The sequence below is a fragment of the Leptinotarsa decemlineata genome, unplaced genomic scaffold, assembly GCF_025532065.1.
Source record: "Leptinotarsa decemlineata unplaced genomic scaffold, Ldec_3_MD MMD2_tig00000026_RagTag_RagTag, whole genome shotgun sequence".
NCBI classification, from domain to species: domain Eukaryota; kingdom Metazoa; phylum Arthropoda; class Insecta; order Coleoptera; family Chrysomelidae; genus Leptinotarsa; species Leptinotarsa decemlineata.
In genome coordinates this window covers 4224731-4246031 of record NW_027412539.1, presented here as the reverse complement: position 1 = coordinate 4246031, position 21301 = coordinate 4224731, and the positions used below count along the sequence as shown (strand labels likewise).

At 33.0% G+C, this 21301-nt stretch overlaps 2 protein-coding genes across 2 annotated transcripts in view; one reads left to right on the top strand and one right to left on the bottom strand.

The window, feature by feature from the left end:
• Positions 1–20492, bottom strand: part of LOC111507980 (uncharacterized) — a 243898-nt gene extending 223406 nt beyond the window's left edge. The window contains exon 1 of the mRNA XM_074171628.1: positions 20437–20492. The gene's annotated coding sequence lies outside the window, so the exon portion shown is untranslated. The remainder of the gene's footprint in view (positions 1–20436) is intronic.
• Positions 17341–19245, top strand: LOC141480896 (uncharacterized). Its single transcript, XM_074171625.1, has 3 exons — positions 17341–17879; positions 17939–18160; positions 18218–19245. Exons 1-3 carry the CDS (start codon positions 17829–17831, stop codon positions 18863–18865), a joined length of 921 nt encoding a protein of 306 aa, XP_074027726.1. The 5' UTR covers positions 17341–17828; the 3' UTR covers positions 18866–19245.
• Positions 20493–21301: the final 809 nt, after the last annotated feature.

Here is a 21301-nt window from a genome sequence, read left to right as displayed (position 1 = left end):
GTAACTTTCAGACACATATTGTGTCTGAAAGTTATTTCTTTGCATGATCTACATATCTTTGTATAGAGTTAATTTTTTTATATCTATTGCTTCCTTCCTTTCTTTGGAAGATTCCCACATTTTTTGTATCGAGATGGAGAAGTATAAAGCCAAACCTTTCAATTCAAAGAAGATTCCTATGGCTGGGATTCAATCAAATAAGCGAATGAATGTTTGTTTGAAGGTGGTTGACAATGTTTCGTGGTGTATTTCATTAGTTCGGAGTTCCCTCTAATTAATATAAATTGATTGGAAATCCCCGAAAGAATCTGTAAAAAATTAAAAAGATTAGCTGAAAAATAATTTAAAAAAACTAAAAAAACATGCTTCTAAAGAACATCGAACTAAAAAGTTAAAAATAATTATCATTTTTTTAAATAAGCTTGAAAAAATAACGAACGAAAAATACTAATATTATTGTGAAACAAGCGACGGGCACTTGATATACATCGTTATTGTTTTAAGCTTATTTAAAAAAATATTTTCAACTTTTCAGTTCGATGTTCTTCAAAAGCGTGTTTTTCAGTGTTTTTAAACTATATTTATTTTACCTAAATTTAAGGATCAATCAGCAGTATATTTAAAAAAAATGACTTGATATTTTCCGATTCCAGAAAGGGAGCCTGAAAATCAGCTATCAAGCCCAAGGAAGGCAGCAGGCGCACAAGGAAGGGTTACAAATAAGGCAGCAGGAGCGAGTGTTAATAAAAAAAATAATTTTTTCAAATGAAGAAATAAATGTAAAGTGAGTTCGAATTATATCCAGAAGGTTGCGTACAGCGCCATCTGCCCGCGAATAGATCAAGCAATAATGTCGATAATTCTGTCAAATACAAATCCCGAGCATTCAAACGGAAAAGAAGAGTTACAAACAAACATACAAAAACATACATACATACAGGTGAAGCTAATAAAATCGTGTTAATAACAATTTTATTGAGTAAAAAACTGAAATTACAAAGAGATAACATACAAGCAACAACCAAAAAAAAGAGAACTATTAACGAGCTGATAATTAAAAAAAACATTATTAACAAGAAATGTTAATAAAAGTATTTGTTTCAAAAGTATTTTTATTTCGTGTAATTTAATGTTTATATGAAAGTTACTGTTTTGAGAGGGGCTTTTCTACCAGATTGTGTCTAGAAAGTTACATTTTTGCATGATTTACACATATTTGTATAGAGTAACCTTTTTAGAATTAGTTTAATTTTTTCCTTTCTTTGGAAGACATTTTTTTGTTTAAAGATGTAGAAGGGGAAAGCCAAAACCTTTCTTTTTCAAAAATCTATCTCTCCTTAAAATATACCCCTTTCAATTTATACAAAAACAATGAATTCTAAACTATCAATTTCAAAGAAACTGAATATAGGATAAAGTTTACTCGAAAATGGTTTAACAAACCGAAACCGGTCGTGATAAATGAAAATCTCACTAAAGTCACACAAAAGTGTTTTTTTTATCCAATATTCAATATGTATTTCTATAAAATTAATGGGTCATCAATCAAAGAAGTTTAATAATATGGGAGCCCAAGCGGGGATTTCGGGATTTACTAAAGCGCGGCAGATTAATATAATATACAGGGGGATACCTTGTACCCGGTTAAGTACCTCCACCAAATATGAGCCCCATATATAAGGCCGCCTGTGAGGGATAAAGGATCAGATCAGTAAAAAAAAATTGATCATCAGAAATTCTCGAGCCCGTCAGATTAAGGTAGGGTGAGTTAATCACCTGCTAAAAAGTGTATATTCCAGTGATCTGACAATTTGAGTGTGACATAAAGAAAGGGGAGGGCAGCAAAGTTGTGAAAAAATAACGTCATTTCGACATTCTCGAGCGTAGCTAATTTTTTTTCATTTTGAAGGGAATAATTCAAGGATAACAAAAAATATATAATCAGACGATTTCCGCAAGCTGAAATAACAAAAATTCGTCGATAAAGTTCAATGCGTGCAGCTGTGTGATACCTATATTTCCCTCTCCGAGTTCCCTCTATTACTCTCTCACTCCGTCCACACTCTGAATTCTGTTGCCATGACGCCATTACAGCTGATCACAGAGACTCGTTCGTGTTGAAGATGAGATGATGATTAATTAATCAGTTAATTGATGTATGTCGCCGTTACTACGTGGTAGGAAATCACACTTTTATTTGTAACTAACGTCGCTGCAGTTTCGTCCAATAAGGACATTTTCAAATTTATATATTGTATAAGTTTGAAAATGTCCTTATATATTATATATAACTGCAGTAAAGTTAGTTACAAATAAAAGTGGTAACAAACATAGAAAGTTTCATTTCTCTTTTCTTCATTAATTAATCAATTGATTATAAAAAATTTAATTTTTTTGAGCATTTTTTAAAAATAATTTTCTTATAAATACAAGTACTCTACTTAAAAACATTCACTTATTTATTTGCATGCTGTTTCCTGAGCTTTTTAATTAATTGAGTTCAATGAATTGAAAAAAAAATTTAAAAATATTGTTTTTGTCAGATAAAGCGAATCCCTCTAGATAATCGTCAGATTATGAGACAGCACGTCAAAACATAAAGATGAACCATATATATTTCGATCTGACGCGCTTGAGTATTTCAAAATGGTGAATTTTTTGCACATTATAATAATGGCCGCGAGTTTGCGTCAGATCAAAATCGTCAGATTATTGAATGAGAGCTTTTTTTTGTTGCACTTAACACCCCCTTAGAAAATCTGACGCGCTCGATCAAATTTTTTTCCTTTTCACTTTTAACCCTTACGTACAACTACCCACATCATGCAAACGATCAGATTAACATACCAACATTATTAAAACTACGTAGGACATTGATGCTATCAATATTTAACGCGCTCGAGTATGTCCATGCAACAGTAATTTTTTACATATTTAAAAATCTATAGCCGCTTCCCCCACCAATGAAAAGGTATATATTATACCTTCTTATCATCTAAGCTTTGCAACCTAATATGTCTCAATGACGCTCGAGTAAATCCCCATTTTGCAACGTGGACTCCCCTGCTATAAAGAACCCATCTACTCAAAGGCGACATAAATAAAAAATGCGACCTCAACTTTCGAAGTGATTCATTACGTAAAATAAAACGAACGCAATTGCAACCTTTCTCAATCACGCGTGTCGCATCGGTGTGTATGAGGCTGCTTGAATTTATTTTGTTCCGCGATAGTTTTAATGTTACGGAAAATGAATGTGGGTAGAGTAAGATATCATTTGAAAATAAGCATATGCCATGGCGGATTTTTTGGTAGACCCATAATAAAAGAACAGTATGTAATGAATATTTATGAAGGAATCGGCCGATACTTGATGAAAATTCATAACTAACGTATTCCAAAAACACACTTTATTATGAGATTTTCACTAAATTGTTTTACAAAAACGCAACACGTGTTTCGCCATACAATGGCTTCATCTGGCGTGTCTTTCAACTAATTCTACACATTCAATACTAAATATATATATAGTTTATGGAGTGCCTGAAATAAAAGTACCTGTAAACGAAGTACCTGAATTTTAAGTAGCTGATATTTTACCCGAGTTTCTAACAAATTGAATTACCTGCACTTATGTTCCATTTTCCACATTTGAAAAAATATTCAGTAACGGAGAGTTATTGAGTTCTAATTGATCATTCAGTAAATTACCCGAATTCCTGAATCTATTGATTTCTAAACATTCTAGAAGATTAAGTTTCAAACTCTTCTCTTCTAAATGTAACACCTCGTACTCATGATAGAACTCATGTCCTTCTGCTAAAAGATGGTTTGCAAATGTGGAATTGGTCTTTCTATTTACAAAACGACTCCTATGTTCTTTAATTCGTTGGAAAAATGTTCTTCCTGTTTGGCCAATATACAGTTTTGGACAAGAGCTACAAGTCAGCTTATATACTCCTGATCTATCTATTTTGTAAAACAATTTAGTGAAAATCTCACAATAAAGTGTGTTTTTGGAATACGTTTGTAATGAATAGTTATATTTCGAAGGGATTGGGCAGCGTTTTCGATGAAAGCTTCCCGGTTTCGCAAGATGAAAACACCGCTCCAACATTGCACAGATAAAAGTGATATTATTTCAACTACGTAACACGAAACAATGAAAAAAGTAAAACTGGAACCTCTGGTGTAGAATGAATCCAAAACAAGGAGTTTTCCCAATCACCAGAAATGCAATATTCTTCTCAACCCGCATTTCACAAACTGAGAAGAGTATTGCATTCCTGGTGATTGGGAAAATTTCTTGTTTTGGAAAACATTAACGAATTATACACATAAACCTTCTTCTTGAATAATTCCATCCATCGGTGAAAACCGTATGAAAATCTTCAAAGTTTCGGGAATAGAATCTTGTTCAAGATTCCTATGGCTGGGATTTCATCAACTGAGTAAATGAATGTCATTACGTATGTCATCGATGACATTAGTAGATTCAACTCAATCGTGATATGAAGTCGTGATTTCATGAATTATTTGAGTGGTTTATCTCATAATTTTTTCCAAATTGGTGCTGAAGAGGCAAGTGTCTTATTCCGAAACATCGGATGTGCGCCATTGAGGATGACAATGTTCCATGTAAGTAAAATTTTCACTATATTGTGTAGCAATTCTGTGAATGATATCTGATTCAATTCCAAAACGAATGTTTTGAATGAAGAAAAGTGTTATTTGTATAATTCAGTTTTCATATGGAAGTAACTGTTTCGAAAATATTTTTCTTTCGTGTATATAATTGTTTATATGGCAGCAGTTCTTTCGAGGTGGCTTTTCTTCCCGTTTGTGTCGAAAAGTTACTTCTTTGCATGATCTACACCACTTTGTATAGGGCTAATTTTTTGAAATTGATTGCTTTCTTCGTTTCTTCGGAAGATTCCCACATTTTTTGTATAAAGATGGAGAAGTAGGAACACAAAACTTTTGGGAAAGAAAAATTTTGGCTTTCTACTACTCCATCTTGATACAAAAAAAGAAGGATGAGGGAATCTTCCAAAGAAAGGAAGGAAGTAACTCTATACATGGATGTGTAGATCATGCAAAGAAGTAACTTTCAGACACAAACTGAAAGAAAGTCCTCCTGAAACAGCTACTTTCATATAAACATTGAAATATACGAAACAAATACTTCTATATGAACACTGAATTATACAGAAGATACTTTTCTCTACTCAGTTTGTATTTCAAACATTCGTTGTGGAATAAAAATCAGATATCATTCACATGAGTTCTACTTTGAATGAATGGTAACAAATTGTACTTACATAGAACACTGTCATCCTTACTGGTTGGTATACACCGATTTTCCGCCTTAAGACACTTGCCCTAAGGCTCTTCAGTACCAAATTGGATAACATTATAGAAAATACTCACACTTCATTCATGAATTACGATTTTTAATGTCACGGAATAAGCTTGATCTGCTTATGTCATCGATGACATCGTAATGACATCCATTCACCTATTTGATTTAATCCCAGCCAAGAGAATTGAAGGGGTTATATTTTTTAGGAGTGATTAATTTTTGGGAAAGAAAGTTTTTGACTTTCTACTACTCCATCTTGATACAAAAAAAAGAAGGATGAGGGAATATTCAATTCAAATAAGATTCCTCTTGGCTGGGATTAAATCAAATAGGTGAATGAATGTCATTATGCTGACATCGATGACAAGCAGATCAAGCTTATTCCGTGACATTAAAAATCGTAATTCATGAATGAAGTGAGTGTATTTTCTATAATGTTATCCAATTTGGTACTGAAGAGCCTTGGGACAAGTGTTTTAAGGCGAAACATCGGTGTATACCAGTCAGGATGACAGTGTTCTATGTAAGTGCAATTTGTTACTATTCATTCAAAGTAGAACTCATGTGAATGATATCTGATTTTTATTTCCCAACGAATGTTTGAAATACAAATTGAGTAGAGAAAAGTATCTTCGGTTTAATTCAATGTTCATATAGAAGTATTTTTTTCAAAAGAATTTTTTTTTCTTTCGTATAATTCAATGTTTATATGAAAGTAGCTGTTTCAGGAGGACTTTCTTTCAGTTTGTGTCTGAAAGTTACTTCTTTGCATGATCTACACATCCATGTATAGAGTTACTTCCTTCCTTTCTTTGGAAGATTCCCTCATCCTTCTTTTTTTGTATCAAGATGGAGTAGTAGAAAGCCAAAAAACTTTCTTTCCCAAAAATTAATCACTCCTAAAAAATATAACCCCTTCAAAACAAAACTTTTTTTTCCCAAAAAATTAATTCCTCCTAAAATATACTCCTTTCAATTTATTTACAACCCTATACATGAAAATTTCTCAACAAATTTAACTGATTTTGAATGAAACGAAAACCAGTATAATCCAAATTGAAAGTCGATATTAGAAGTACAAAGTCAAAATAGAGTTAAAAATTCAAATAACCAGTTTGAAGTTAAAATAACGAGTTCAAAGTCCGCATTTCTCAGGAAACTAGGATTGAAAATAGCTGGCTCTTTTGCATTGATTTTCGTTAGTCCTTAACTCGCACAAGTTTCGACTTCTGAGGGTTGTCGTTCGTAGGGGTGCGACAGCTGGTTAACAAAAAAACATATTTTAAACAGATTTTTTTTCATGCGAAGTTTGTAATATAAAGTATGATTCCTAAAGCCACAAATTCGAGAAAGAGCATAAAATAGTTACGTTTGAGAAACGAATTGAACTATTATACACTATGACAATGCAAACTCGTAAATTTGAATGCCAACTCGACGAAGTGGGATCAAATTCACATAAATGTTCCATATCAGGTGATAAAAGGATCCCTATTCTTCAGTTTATATTTCTCCGTATTTGCATCTGCAGAACTTCGCTGTAAACTTCAAATATTCAGATAAGTTAAACGAAAATCGATATTGAAATCATGACGATCGTATTATACTACCAAAATTGAAAGTAATTTTTTGTATATGGAATTTAGCGAACTTGGAATACTGTGAAATATATACATTCAGATTCATTTTTATGAGAAAAGTTTCGTTGAAATCACTGTTTGTGATTTTAAAAGTAAAAAGCCATGAAAATAGTCATTTTCTGGAGAGATAGGTTGGATTTGTATTTCAATTTCAACTTTTTTATTCCAATATAAAGTATAAGGGGCCATATTATCGAATTCTATCAATATTTTTTTAATATTGTCCAATGCTTTACTACCAATGATATTGAAAATCATGGAAATAGCTGCTGAAAAATCATCATTTTATTGAAGAGGCTTTTCTGAAACTTGAAACACTGACTCGAACCAGAAAGTTATACACATCACAGAAGACTTTTTTGCTTTATAAGACTTTAGATAGATGATACTTTCAGTGGAATATTGCTTCAATCGCCCAAACCTAACAGAGTTAAAGGAATCGATTCAATCAGGTTAGAAACACTTGAAAAGATGAAAAGGAAAAGTTCATTCGCTTAGATAAAATTATAATGTCACGCATATCTCAGTTCTGAAGCCATTATACATACAACAAGGGCAACAACAAAAAATGTTCAATATAAGACCGGCTTCATTAATAACTAATCAGACAAAAATAATGGACAAACTATTAAAGAAAAAAAGAATCAATACTGTTTTCTTCACAGAAACGAAACTTTAGAAGTCGTTAGGTCGTTTTAAGAAAAAAGTTAAGTTTCTATGAACATATGTCCGGAGTTTTTTCATTTCTGAGATACCTAAAGGGCGTCGAAGTTAAAAAAAACGGTTTTTATAAAATACCATTAACATTTTCACATCGATTTGATTGAAATTTGCTACAGTTATTTGAAGTAATAAGGCGCTTATTTAGCCCGAACCAGATTGAAATTATTAAGTCCAGTGGCGTCTTTTTGTAGTTTTTTAGATTAAGCAAGTTTCGTTTTCGAGAAAACAGAATCACTTCTAGAAACTGTTATTAACCTAAAATAAAAACCAAAAGTAAATAATAAGAAATTTCGACCTCAAAGCAAATGAACACCTTCTTATAAAATACCCGACTGTGAACCTTCTATCAGATTTTATCAACTCCTTATATCCTTCTATAAGATACACTATGGAATTAGCAAAAGACAATTCGATTCAGTAATTCCCTTTTCTTCTTGCCACCCATATTCCCATAAATTTACAGCTTTTAATTCATTATTCCACAGATTATTTAATACTCCCATGTGACCTGAAAATTTCGATATAGAGTTGAATATCATGAGACAAATAGGTCGTAATAATGGTTTCCCTGCTTATCCAATTAATAGAATCTATAATAATGACAGAACTAAATTTTTTAATCGTAGTTTAACCTCTACCTCTATATAGGTTCGAAACATGTACTGATTGATGGTTTTACCGCTCTAACATCTGATGAGGACATTGAATTGTGGAGACGACTTTGAGTTTTTATTCTTCGCAAATAGTATACAGGGTGTTCCTTAAATACATGCTAATATTCAAGGAGGTAATTCTTAGACCCATTTTAAGAAAACAACTTTCTATGGACGTATGTCCTAAACGCCTTAACTTTTGAGATACAGGGTGGCAAAGTTTTCAAAAATAATCACTTTTTTTATAATAACTGAGATAATTTTGTAGACATCTTTGGTACATATGTTCCATGCCTCAAGGCACATTTTCTGATGTACACAAATTTGTATTTTTTCAAACAGTGGCATCCCTACGGGTTTCGCATTGAATATTTTTGGGGAAAAAGTACTAAGCCAATGCTTTCTTTTCAAAATAAAATCATTTTTAAAATCCTCATTTATTTTTGAGAAAATTTGATCTCCTGGTATTTCTTTGTCCGACGCATGATTTTCACTCAAAAAAATAAAAATCGACAGAAAGCAAATTAAGAAATTAGATCAATTCTAAAATGAATGAGAATCTGAAAATTGCTTCATAAGGCATTACCAATTCCCTAATAATATTTGAAAACATAATCTGCAAAAAAATAAATTTTTCACAAAAACGAGTTTTATTTTATTTTGTGACAGTAAGTCTAAACGAATAGCACAAATTTGTTAATTAGTAATAATACCAAAACTGATTATGAAAATTGTTGGAAGTGGCCACCTGCACTTAGTATGCATGCTTCCGTCCTTCTACGCATGGAATTACGCACCCGTTCAAATATTCCCGGCGTATTTCGTATAGTTTCACACCAGGCAACTATTCGCTCTCTTAAATCTTCTAAAGTATCAACGGGAGTTTTATACACAAGAGTTTTAAGGTGACCCCATAAAAAAAATCTAAACTGTTGAGATCGGGAGATCTTGCTGGTCATTGCTGAGGTCCTCCGCGACCTATCCAACGATTAGGATAAACTGTATTTAAATGGTTTCGGACAATTACACTGAAATGAGCAGGGGCGCCATCGTGCATGTACCATATTCGATTCCTTAACGCAAGTGGCACATCTTCCAATAACCCAGGTAAGTCTTCTTCGAGAAAGTGTAAATAAGAACGACCATCAAGGCGTCCTGGTAAAAAAAATGGGCCTATTAGATGATTACCTATAATTCCTGCCCATACATTAACCGAAAATTGGTGTTGGAAATGGGTTTCGGTTATTGCATGGGGATTTTCTTCAGCCCACACATGATTGTTATGGAAATTTTGAATGGCATTCCGAGAAAAATTTGCTTCGTCTGTGAACAAAATTTGTGTCTTCCTCAATTTCAGGAGTTCTTACTACACGAGGTCTACCTTCCGGAGTCCCTTTCTTGAAACTGCCAGTTTCCCCAAGTCGACGATGAATATTTGAAAAGGTTCGGCTATCTGGTATAAGGCACGATTAGGATATCTTTCCTGATAAATGCGCCTGGCTTCTGTTGCATTACCATCGGCAAGGCCATATACGTAATGCATTTGCGCCATTTCCGCATTCGTATAATTTACCATATTTACTGATATTCAGAAAAACAGCGAACTTCCAAAATAACTTCAATAACACTTCAAAATCAATCAAAACGCGCTGTGACAGTTTTTAACACCAACACCTTACTTTAAACCAACATCAATATTAGCTACTGACGTTTGTACATACAGAGAATTTGTTTTTTATTGCTATGGTGGGTACGCTGTTTTTTCTGCTTTTAATCTTTAAAAGAAATCACATATCGACAAACTCCATATTTCCAAGAGGTGCAGTAAATAAATTCTGCTACACGTCATTTATTCCAGGATAACTAAATTTATGTTTTCAAAAATTATTAAGCGGTGCTGCGTTATGACGTAATTTTAATTGAGAACAGTGCATCTGACAACAAACAAATACCTTCTAGATCCTCAATTATTTTGCAACAAATCTGATCTCTTAGTTTGCTTTCAGTCGATGTACGATACCGCATCAGATTTTTAAGGAATTTATCCTTAAGTAAAGCGATTTTTAATTTTTTTAGCGAAAACCATGCGTCGGCCAAAGAAAACCCAGCAGATCAAATGTGCTGAAAAATGTATGGAGATTTTAAAAATAATTTTTAATTCAAGATAAAGCGTAGTATTTTTTTCGCCAAAAATATACATTTCAAAACTCGTACGTACGCCACTGGCAATGAAAATCAAGAAAATCGTACATCGGATATATGCCAAAGATGTCTACAAAATTATCTCAGTTATTATTAAAAAACTGATTATTTTTGAAAACTTTGCCACCCTATATCTCAAAAGTTAAGGCGTTTAGGACAAACGTCCATAGGACGTTTTTTTCTTAAAATGGGTCTAAGAATTACCTCCTCAAATATTAGCATGTGTTTAAGGTACACTCTGTATATGTATTAATTATATATCATTATCATTAATTATATACGTTGTGTCATTGCAAGAATATGTAACATGTATATATGTACGTGAGAATATATTTGTTTTTAGTTATATGAAAGTCTAAATTTATAGACACACATTGTTCGTTCAATGTTAATATGAGTTTCCACTTGAAAGTGTAAATCTCACAACGAAGTTTGTTTTTTGAATATGTTAGAATGGATTCATTATTAATATATTCACAACTATTGAGGTTTCTGTAGGTTTTTTATATTGTTCTCACATGTCAATTTCTGTTTCCGATATTTACCTTTATTTAGATTTTTTAATCATCAAAGTCAATCTCAACTGAGTCGATAGCAAGATTTTCTATAATATATTTTGGTAGAGATTCTGGTTGAGAAGATACGTGTGGAGTTGGTATTATTGAAAAGAAACGTAGCAAGAAAAATTAAAATGCATTTTGATAATATCATTGTACTCCATTGCAGGGTTGAAAGACATGAAAATTAAAATTGAATGAGTACAGTTGTGCCATCTTGAGAAGAATTATTTCTGCAGAACATTGATGTCACTGTACCTATAATCAGGATTTTTTTAAATAAAAGAAAATTATTGTATTTTTGGTGTTAATCAGGTCGTAAATTTATGTAATGGTTTCTCTGTACCAATTTCAATGGAGGATGATCAAAACACAAAACTATAAACTAAATTTAACGTGACAATTAGGTAAACACTTGTTAATCAAGTGAAAAATTATGTAGCTGAGGCATTCGAAAATAAATTATGTAGGAAATAATGTATATAAATCAACATCGTTTATTATTATGGATTTAATATTATGGAAAAGGTAACATAAATTAAATATATTTTCCAAGAAATATATTTCTATCAATAATCGTGAAGTTTCGTTTTTTGCTTAAAGCTGAACCGAATTAAGTTCGATGTCTTTCTGCAAATAATTCAAGAAGTGTTGTCGTTTTGGGTTGACAAAGTTAGTCATTTATCGGGCACAGCTGCTACAAAACCGACTATTTTATAGCCTTATTAATAGAATGGTTTTGAACGATTCTCTAGTTTAATACTTACTCCAATATTTCACCTCGTTTATGCTCATGTTTGTTTCACATTTTATATTTAATTATGCAGGAGTACGTATCATAAATTTATTTCACTATTCAGTTAATTACTCGTGCGTTAGGAAGGTGTAGAATTTCACTTGATTTCTCACACGTTAGTTAGTCTGTTTTTTTATTTCAAATTTCTTATAATATCCTTCTTCAAATTTGTTATCAGCTATAGGGATAATTGTTCAAAAATTTGAAGTGTTGTACTGTTTGCAGTACAGGGTGAACTACAAGTGTTGATTTCAATTACCGAGAAGGGCGCATTGCCAAATTTCATAGTAGATAGTCCATATAAATGTATAACCCAACTTGTTTCGTTTTTATCAAACCAGTATTGAAGTTTCATTGAAATATAATTTCAATGAATTTAATAATTGAATTTAAAAAATCATTGATCTGATAAATGGTTTGTCTCATCTACAATCAACAAAATGATTTTTTGAACGGTATTATTTAGATTATCCTGTTTGTTTCTGTCAAATTCAGTAATGGAAGTTTGACCCCTTTCCTGTTGACTGATCTGAAATTTGGTACACACATTTAGTATTGATGACATTGAATAAATTCTGTATTATTGTAAATCCAAGATGGTCGCAGATATAAAATGGCGGATCAAAACTACCTCAAAACTACCTCAATATGGGTATCAAGTGACAGAGCTTGACTAGTTGAATAGCAGTACACTATGGAAAAGACACAAATCCAATATAATCTATACAAAGTACTTTGTCAACTCAGAATCAGGATACTAGCAGATCTTCCACCCAAGTCAAGATTCTACATCGTGTCGAAGACTGTGCGGCATTAGAGTGAAAAATAATTAGAAACTAAAAACTTGAAAATAAAATAATAAAAAAAATATGTTGAACGGATTTATTGAAAAAAGGGTAATAATCATGTAGATAATGTACTAGAAACTAAAAAATAATTCGAAAGGTCCTAAGTAGCAGTCATCACACCACTCTCCCTAGCAAAAATAATAAAATCGTTGGGCGTAGTATTTACATATTCACTCAGGTTGAGCGACACAACGATTTCATTATTATTTTTTATCTGATCAATACCGTACATTGCTGAGGAGAGTGGTGTGATGAGTGCTACCTAGGATTTTCCGAATTAGTTTTTTAGTTTTCAGTACATTATCTACTTCATTATTATCTTTTTTTTTTTAATAAAACCGTTCAACATGAGTTTTTTTACTTATTTATTTGTATATGAAATCGAAGAGTCGTAGCAGAGTCAAGAAGGAATTATTATCACACGGTTTATAATAGCTTCACCTATAAGTATGTATGTATGTTTGTTTTCAACTCTCCTTTTCATTTCATATCGGGATCTGTATTTGACAAAATTATCGACATCTATTCGCGGGCAGATGGCGCTATACGTAACCCCCTTGATATAATTCGAACTCACTTTAGATGTTTTTCTTCAACTGAAAAAAGTATTTTTTTATCAACACGCGCGCCTGCTGCCTTATTTGTAACCCTCCTTTGCTGCCTTGGACTTGGTAGCTGATGTTCCGGCTCTCTCTCCGGAATCGGAAAATATCAATGGTGTCATTATGTTTCGAGTTTGAAAGCCGTGGATTTTTGGAATTTCTTCCTGATGTTTCGCTGGCGCGAGTCCGACGACCCATCAGACAGGAAGCCATGATGGTTAAACCTCTGAAGAAGCCACTCGCGCCAGCGAAACGTCAGGAAGAAATTCCAAAAATCCACGGCTTTCAAACTCGAAAAATAATGACACTTTAAACTTCAGCCGCGAAACTCTAAACCATTTTGTTGAACAATATACTGGTGATTGTTCCCAAAGTTTAGATGAAATGAATATACTTTAAAAAGACTAAAAAACTCGCTTTTACAGCATACGAATAAAAAATGAAAAATAAATATAGTTTAAAAAACTAAAAAACACGACTTTAAAGAATATCGAACTGGAAAGTTAAATTTTTTTTTTTAAATAAGCTTAAAACAATAACGAACGATAAATACTAGTATTATTGTGAAAAAAGCATGGGTGCTTTGTGCCATATTTTTTGTATGTCAAGCGCTCGTCGTCGCCTTTTTCACAATAATACTAATATTTTTCGTTCGTTATTATTTTAAGCTTATTTAAAAAAAATTTTTTACCTTTTCAGTTCAATGTTCTTTAAAAGCATGTTTTTTGGTTCTTTTTTTTTCTACTGTAGTTTTAGTTTTAATGTGTACCGTTTTTTTTTGCAAAATTTGGGATACTTTTATGCATTTCGAGAATTTTTTTTATGGCTGATGAGTATTTCTCGAAAACTAAGCGTGTTACAAAATACCGCTATGACCATAAAGTTCTACTTCTACCATAAATATATCATTACCATAATTTTAAAATATAAGCATAGGTAATGAATAATGAGTTTGTGTACTTGTCTGTACGATAATTTTTTATAAGATATGACAAGGAATCATTCTCTGCATTTGAGGTGATCATTCATGAGACACCCTGTATTACTCATATGATGTCTATCAAACTAAAACTTACTCAGTACAATTATGTAATAGAATTGACCCAACCAGCTTTCTGCGATTTCTATCGTTTGCCGCCTTCTTGTGTCCGGTTACAAGTTTATTTTCGTTTTCGTTATTTAGGACGCTTGGCACCAAAACAGCTCTTCATGTATACTCGTACATATATCTCGAACGCTTTAGTCTTCAATTCATTTTCAAGCTTATTCGGGTGGATCGATAATGCTCATTGTAAGTCCTGGAAATTGTACACACTGTCGATTGTTCAAAGCTCAGTTTGATTTAGTATTTTGTAGCCGTTAATGATCATGTTTTAATTTTTTGTAGAGGAAGTAATTGTAATTCATTGAAACAATTATATCTAACTTACTGATTCTTTTGACGTCTACGCAGAGAGTCAGATTCGAAGCAAAAAATCATTACTCGATCATACACAGTGATCAATAATATCTGTTTAAATTAATGATTTCAAACAATTATAATCGAATATTACCGAAACATCCCGAAATATAAAATTCAATTTAATTTCTCAGTATGAAGTGAACGTCTACGATCCAAAAACTACAACAAAAAATACAGGTCCGTATTTGAAAATTCAAAGATGGGGTAGCCCAAGTTAGAAACCCTGTATAAAAGATTAATGGATATATTCTGAGAGTCCACATCAAATGCCAATAGCAAAATGTGGACAGATTTTCAATATGTCTGCGAATATAGAAGATATAGGCAAAAAAATTATTTGGGACTTTTTGGTTTTTCCTATATATCTCCAGAAACAAAAGAGCTATATTCGATTTATTTACATCATTGAATAGGTCTCTAAAATACGCAAATTTGCCTATTTTATTTTAACCGACACTCTATCTCAGATGGCATTATCAAGACGAGTTACTGCTTCGCTTCGCCATCATCTCAGATGATGGCGAAGATGATGATGGCGACGTCGACTATCGAATAGTACACAACGGATGAACACCCGGAAAAACAACACATCATATTCTACCATCCGTGAAAACCTACATTGTAATATATATATATATATATATATATATATATATATATATATATATATATATATATATATATATATATATATATATATATATATATATATATATATATTTGAATGTTGCAACTAATTTTCCTTTATTTTCAGTATTTCAATATTAAATTATATATATATATATATATATATATATATATATATATATATATATATATATATATATATATATATATATAAATATATATATATATATATATATATATATATATATATATATATATATATATAAATGACCAAATATTCATTTATAACGCCGTCAGGAACTATTTTTGCCACCTATATTATTTTTGGGGTAGAACTATTCCCTATATCCATCACTGGACAAAAATCATTATGAACAAATTTAATTGTTGATGTGTGAATACAATTTTCGCCAGTAGCTCGACTGTACTATACAAATGAAAACTGCTTGGACTTGGGTTGTTTATTACCTATTTATTGTTGAACCAGTTGTTGCCCATGGCTTGAACAAATAGTTACAATATTTTTTATAAACCCAAAACTTCAAAACTGACGAAATTCAGCTGAAGCTACTGAACCTAGAATCTTGAAATATGCAGGTAGGTTCTTTGTATAGCGTAAATAAGAATCAAGAAAAAGAATCAGAAATTTCCACCCCCAAGGGGGAAAAATGTGTTCAAGGATTGTATTGATTTTCGTCATTTTGATGTTGGAAACCTGAAGTTTTGGGTTAATAAAAAAATATTGTAACTATTTGTTTAAAATGGTCTCTCACGAAACTCAATGTGACGAAACAAATTTTACGCGGGAGAAGTCGTGAGCAACTAAGTAATGTCAGACGTCAACGACGTCTGCCCTCACGCTTCTGCCCGCGCTCGGATGGCGTTTTCGGCGGTGGCGCTTCTTTGCTTAGACCGCCCCTCTTACCCAGCGCATTGTCTCCCGTCGTCTTACAGTAGATGTGACGCGTAATGGCTTATTGCGTTGCGTCAAGTTAATCTTATCGTGATAACTTTTAAACGATTTGTACAAATTACCTAATGTAAAAGAGAAATTATATTTATATTAAATATCTAAAACAACAATTTAATGCATTTTTATAAGAATTTGACAGATATTCTAAAATATGCATTGTAAAAAAGTATCTTATTCAATTATATGTATGGCTCTGTATTTTGCATATGGTGCTATCGCAGATTTTTATATAGAACTATTTAAAATAAACAATCTTACGGTTCATCATCCTCATTTATTTTCAGATCATAAACAAACACTAGTTCGCAACCAAAAAATGCTTGTCTCCGGTCAGTTTAAGGGGCCACAAGCCGAAATTACACTCAGTAAAGTCACGTTAAATAAAAATAACAGATGAAGAAAGTACAAGCACCTAAAGGCTGACTTTCGACCGCAGGAGGTCAGAGGTCAATTTTGCTGAAGTTCCCATCATCAGGTTGAGGTCCACTCTGCAATGAGTGTGGGTGGATGGACGATATTCTAGCTTCTGGACACAGTAACCGTGTGGGGAAGATTCTATCACAGGGCACTCAACCCAGGGGGGTTCATTATCTTCATGTAAATCAAACGGTATAAGGCAGCGCACGCCAAGATAGCTCTCAAGCAACAAGCATTTTTTCGACTTAGTTAATACTTATCGACGTATTATGACCAAAATTACACAAAACCTTTGCAAATTGTTATTTTGTTCAGAGTACCTGAATATTTTTAGTTGAAGAGAAGTCATTTTTGTGGCAGTTTTCTGTACAACATAAACTGAAATTTCGATTAGTGAGGCGATTGTTCATTAGTAAGTTAGTCACATATCAAAGCAGGATAGAGGTATTCTTTAAATGACCACTAATCAAAACGAAAACATTTCTTCAGAGATTTTATAGTTATTTATGTATCAAGGGAATTAGGAGGGCCTTAATTACCGATGGCAAAGTTTGCGTCCCGAGGGCCTCTGGCCCGAGGGACAGCAATTGCCTGAGGTTATTAAGGCTCATTAATTCCCGTGGTACATAGATAATTTTATTTCTGACCGATTTCAATAAAATTTTGTTCATTTTTGAAACGGAAAAATGTACCAATTCATTACCTTCCCGGTATATTTGAATCAGGTACCGTTGATTATAGTAGAGTTTTCTTGTTGCTAGGTTGTTGCTATGTTACTTGTTTATAAACAGAACTTTGTTATCAAGCTGTGTTTGCGGTGAAAACGTGTTTTCTACCCCAAATATAACGGAGGATATTTTGAAAAAAGCTGAACAAGCAAGAGAATCATTAATTCCATCGAAAAGTGAAGCCGTATACCAAAAAGAATACAAGATATATCTGGACTGGCTGACACGGAAAAATGTTATGCCAAAATATGTCACTGAAACTGTATTTCTGGCATATTTTCAAGAACTGGTAAGGAATTTTCTATGTTTTTCGGTAGATTTGGTAGTAATTGTGTTTATTCGTTTCAGTCAGAAACGTATAGTCCGAATTCTTTATGGACTAAATGGTCAATGCTAAAATCAATGGTGACTATACATGAGAAACGAGATATCACCAAGTTCAATGAACTACAGGCTTTTTTGAAACGGAAGAGTAAGAGTTATAAGCCGAAAAAGTCTGCTGTTTTATCTCCTAAAGATGTTATCAGATTCCTAAAGGACGCTCCTAATGATATTCATTTATTGCATAAGGTAATTTTTTTCTTATTTTCCTTTTTGTGTGTATTTATTTCCTTTTTTTTGTTATAGGTTGTTTTGATTATGGGTTATTTTGGAGGATGCAGAAGTCAGGAACTTTTGAATATGAAGATATCGGATATAGAGGACCGGGATTCCGTTATGGTAGTGAACGTACCGGAAAGTAAAACTGGTGTATCGAAGAAATTTACAGTTGTGGATGAAAAAGAGTTCTCCGCTTTGCCTTTATTAAGACTTTATATGTCTTTGCGTCCTAAAGGTATTGAACGATTTTTTTTGAGCTTCCGACAAAATAAATGTACATCTCAGCCAATTGGAAAAAACATGTTTGGGAAAATCCCCAGCAAAATAGCAATGTATTTAGGATTGCCAAACTCATCTTCCTATACGGGACATTGCCTTCGTCGCACTTCTGCTACTGCTCTAGCCAATGCAGGAGAAACTATGACTAACTTAAAAAGACACGGAGGTTGGATAAGTTCCACGGTGGCGGAGGGATATTTGGAGGATAGCATCGAATTGAGAAATAAAACGGCGCGTATGTTGTCTACTTTGTCATCAGAAGAGGCAGGTACCTCGACTGTAGTGAACAGAAGCTCCAGCCATACAAAAGAAGAAATTGTTTCCAGTGGCGGAAGTAATTTTCAGGGAACATTTCAAAATTGTACATTTATTATTTGTAATGACGTGAATAAATAAAATATGGTTCAGTTTTCATTTCTATTTATTTTTACTTGTGAAAGGTAGAGGGAATTATAAAATCTATAATGTCCCAAGGGAGTTATGACCCTCTTTATTGATAGCGTAACTATGACGATATAAGCTTATAATATCCCGGTCAGAAATAAAATATATATTTTTTCAAATATTTATGACTTGTACCATATCACTGCGCTCAAAGTGTTAACAACTACTAATAAACATTTCATTATCAAAATTCCAAAATACATAAATATCTCGAAAACAGTATGTAATAACATTGAACATCCTAGAATAACGTAGACAAATTTTATAAGAAAATAATTTGAAATAAAATCATCTGAAAATGGAATTTTTAACAGGTGATGATCGACTGTATTGCCAAACATGCGCCAAACTAACTGACTGTTATGAGGAAATAAGTATAGCTGAGGCCCAAGTCAATCTAAAAATAACACTGATGTTCTTCAAACAAGACTCAACCTCTGACGGAAGCAAGAAACTCTTTCCAAGGTTCGAAATAGATGAACATCTCAATCTAGCAGATCACTATTATGATATTCATGCAGTCATTGTTCACTGTGGTTCTGGCGTTGAATTTGGTCATTATTACGCCTTGGCGAAAGACGAAACGGACTGGTTTAAGTTTGACGATAGTCGTGTCACGAAGTGTTCTGGCGATGTATTGAATTTATTGGAGCCTCTGGAGACACCCTACATTTTGTTTTATGAGAGAGAGGACATTGGCAGATCAAGATCTTCAGATGATGTGGTGCTGCAGGTTTTTCCGGGTTTTCCTGCAGCTGAAAAGGCAAATGCGCCACTGGAATCAATGAAGTCGCCCCGGAGGGTCAATTGACTTTTATTGTCGTTTTCAATTTTTATCTTAATTGTTGCAATAAAATTGACAGATAAATTTTGAAACATTCATCTCTCCAACTACTTTCCCTACTGATACCACGCTGGACATATATCAGACAAATATTTATGCAAAATACCTGACAGATGTTAATGTTGTTTTTGTTTCTCGTTCATCCAGTAGGGGCACCTTGCTGAAATTATCACCTGCAGACCACGGTTTCGAAGTATTACTTCTCGTGAGTACAGGAAATATTCTACCAAGACAGCAATGTGTCTGGGACTCAATTGATTTCAACACGACTCGACTACATGTAATTTTAACTAGTAACAGCTCATCTCGTGAACAAAGCCCCATGCAAGCAGGAAAGAAACATCCCATGTACCATTACTCTGACAGAAATTAAAATACTTCTGAAAACAATAAAACTCAAACATAATCAAAACTGAACATACATCAAATTTATAGGGTGTTACATATGTAATAAGAAATTGTTTTCCGATTTCACCAGGAATGAAGATGAGTTGAAAAATATTTCTATTAGTATTTATATAAGTTTATAAATTTTAAATCGCTGTATTTCTTGATGAATTTTTAGATTGTTGACTCCATTATTGGCATACCGTTCGTCTTATTTTTGTGGTGTTCTTTACCAAGAATATTATCTACAATTTATTATCCATAAATAGATACGAGTATTCGTTACACTCACCTGAAATATTTTTCAACCACAATCAATGTGCGGAAGCATGTTGTTCACGGAATCATCTGAAAATAAATTGAGAAAAAATAAAATGTTATATAGTTATAACATTTGTTTCAGAAGGTAATCAAATACGTAATCAGTTTTCATGTGTTAGGCACATATAAACACAATTAGAGCCTCAGTTTACCTGAAGGTGTTAAGGTATAATTCAGTTTGGATAGTTGTTCTTTACAACTATGTGAATAAATTACTTACGTCAACAGCCCCAAGTGAACCAGCAAAGACGAACTCTCCGAAACCGTAATTGCAGGACCGACAATGACGAACTGCAACACAGAAACTATCGGGAGTGCAGAAGCGCAAATCGAAGAGGCCGAAAGAAATTGCAGAGGGCAATTGGAATGAAAAGCCACAAAAGGACCAGAACAAAGATTCTTCCAAAATAACGTATGTAGAAGGGACCGAAAAGATACCCAAAGAAGATATAAAAACTTTCCCAGAGAATATATCAAATATACTCCGTCGTTCTCATGGACTGAATGTGGCGGTTATTGACGTCCGGGTGTCACTCTGAGTCATGAAAAAATTATCCTGATTCAGGGGGAATGGATTCTTGAATCAAACAACACTGCTCCAGCTGCACTAACCTGCAGTTCAAAATAACATAGTTCAATGCAGGGTATCCTACGATGATGAGGAGCAACATTGCGAGGCATCGAGACCAAAGAACTTTCAAAGGGACCGAAGGTCTCCATACTAGGCCAAAAAGTGGAGGAGGAAGCATTTAGGACACGTCTCAGTGAACAAACAGGTTCTTTCCCTGGTAATCGAAAAGCGGCTCCTTCTCAGAAAAAAAGAAGACTCAAATTCT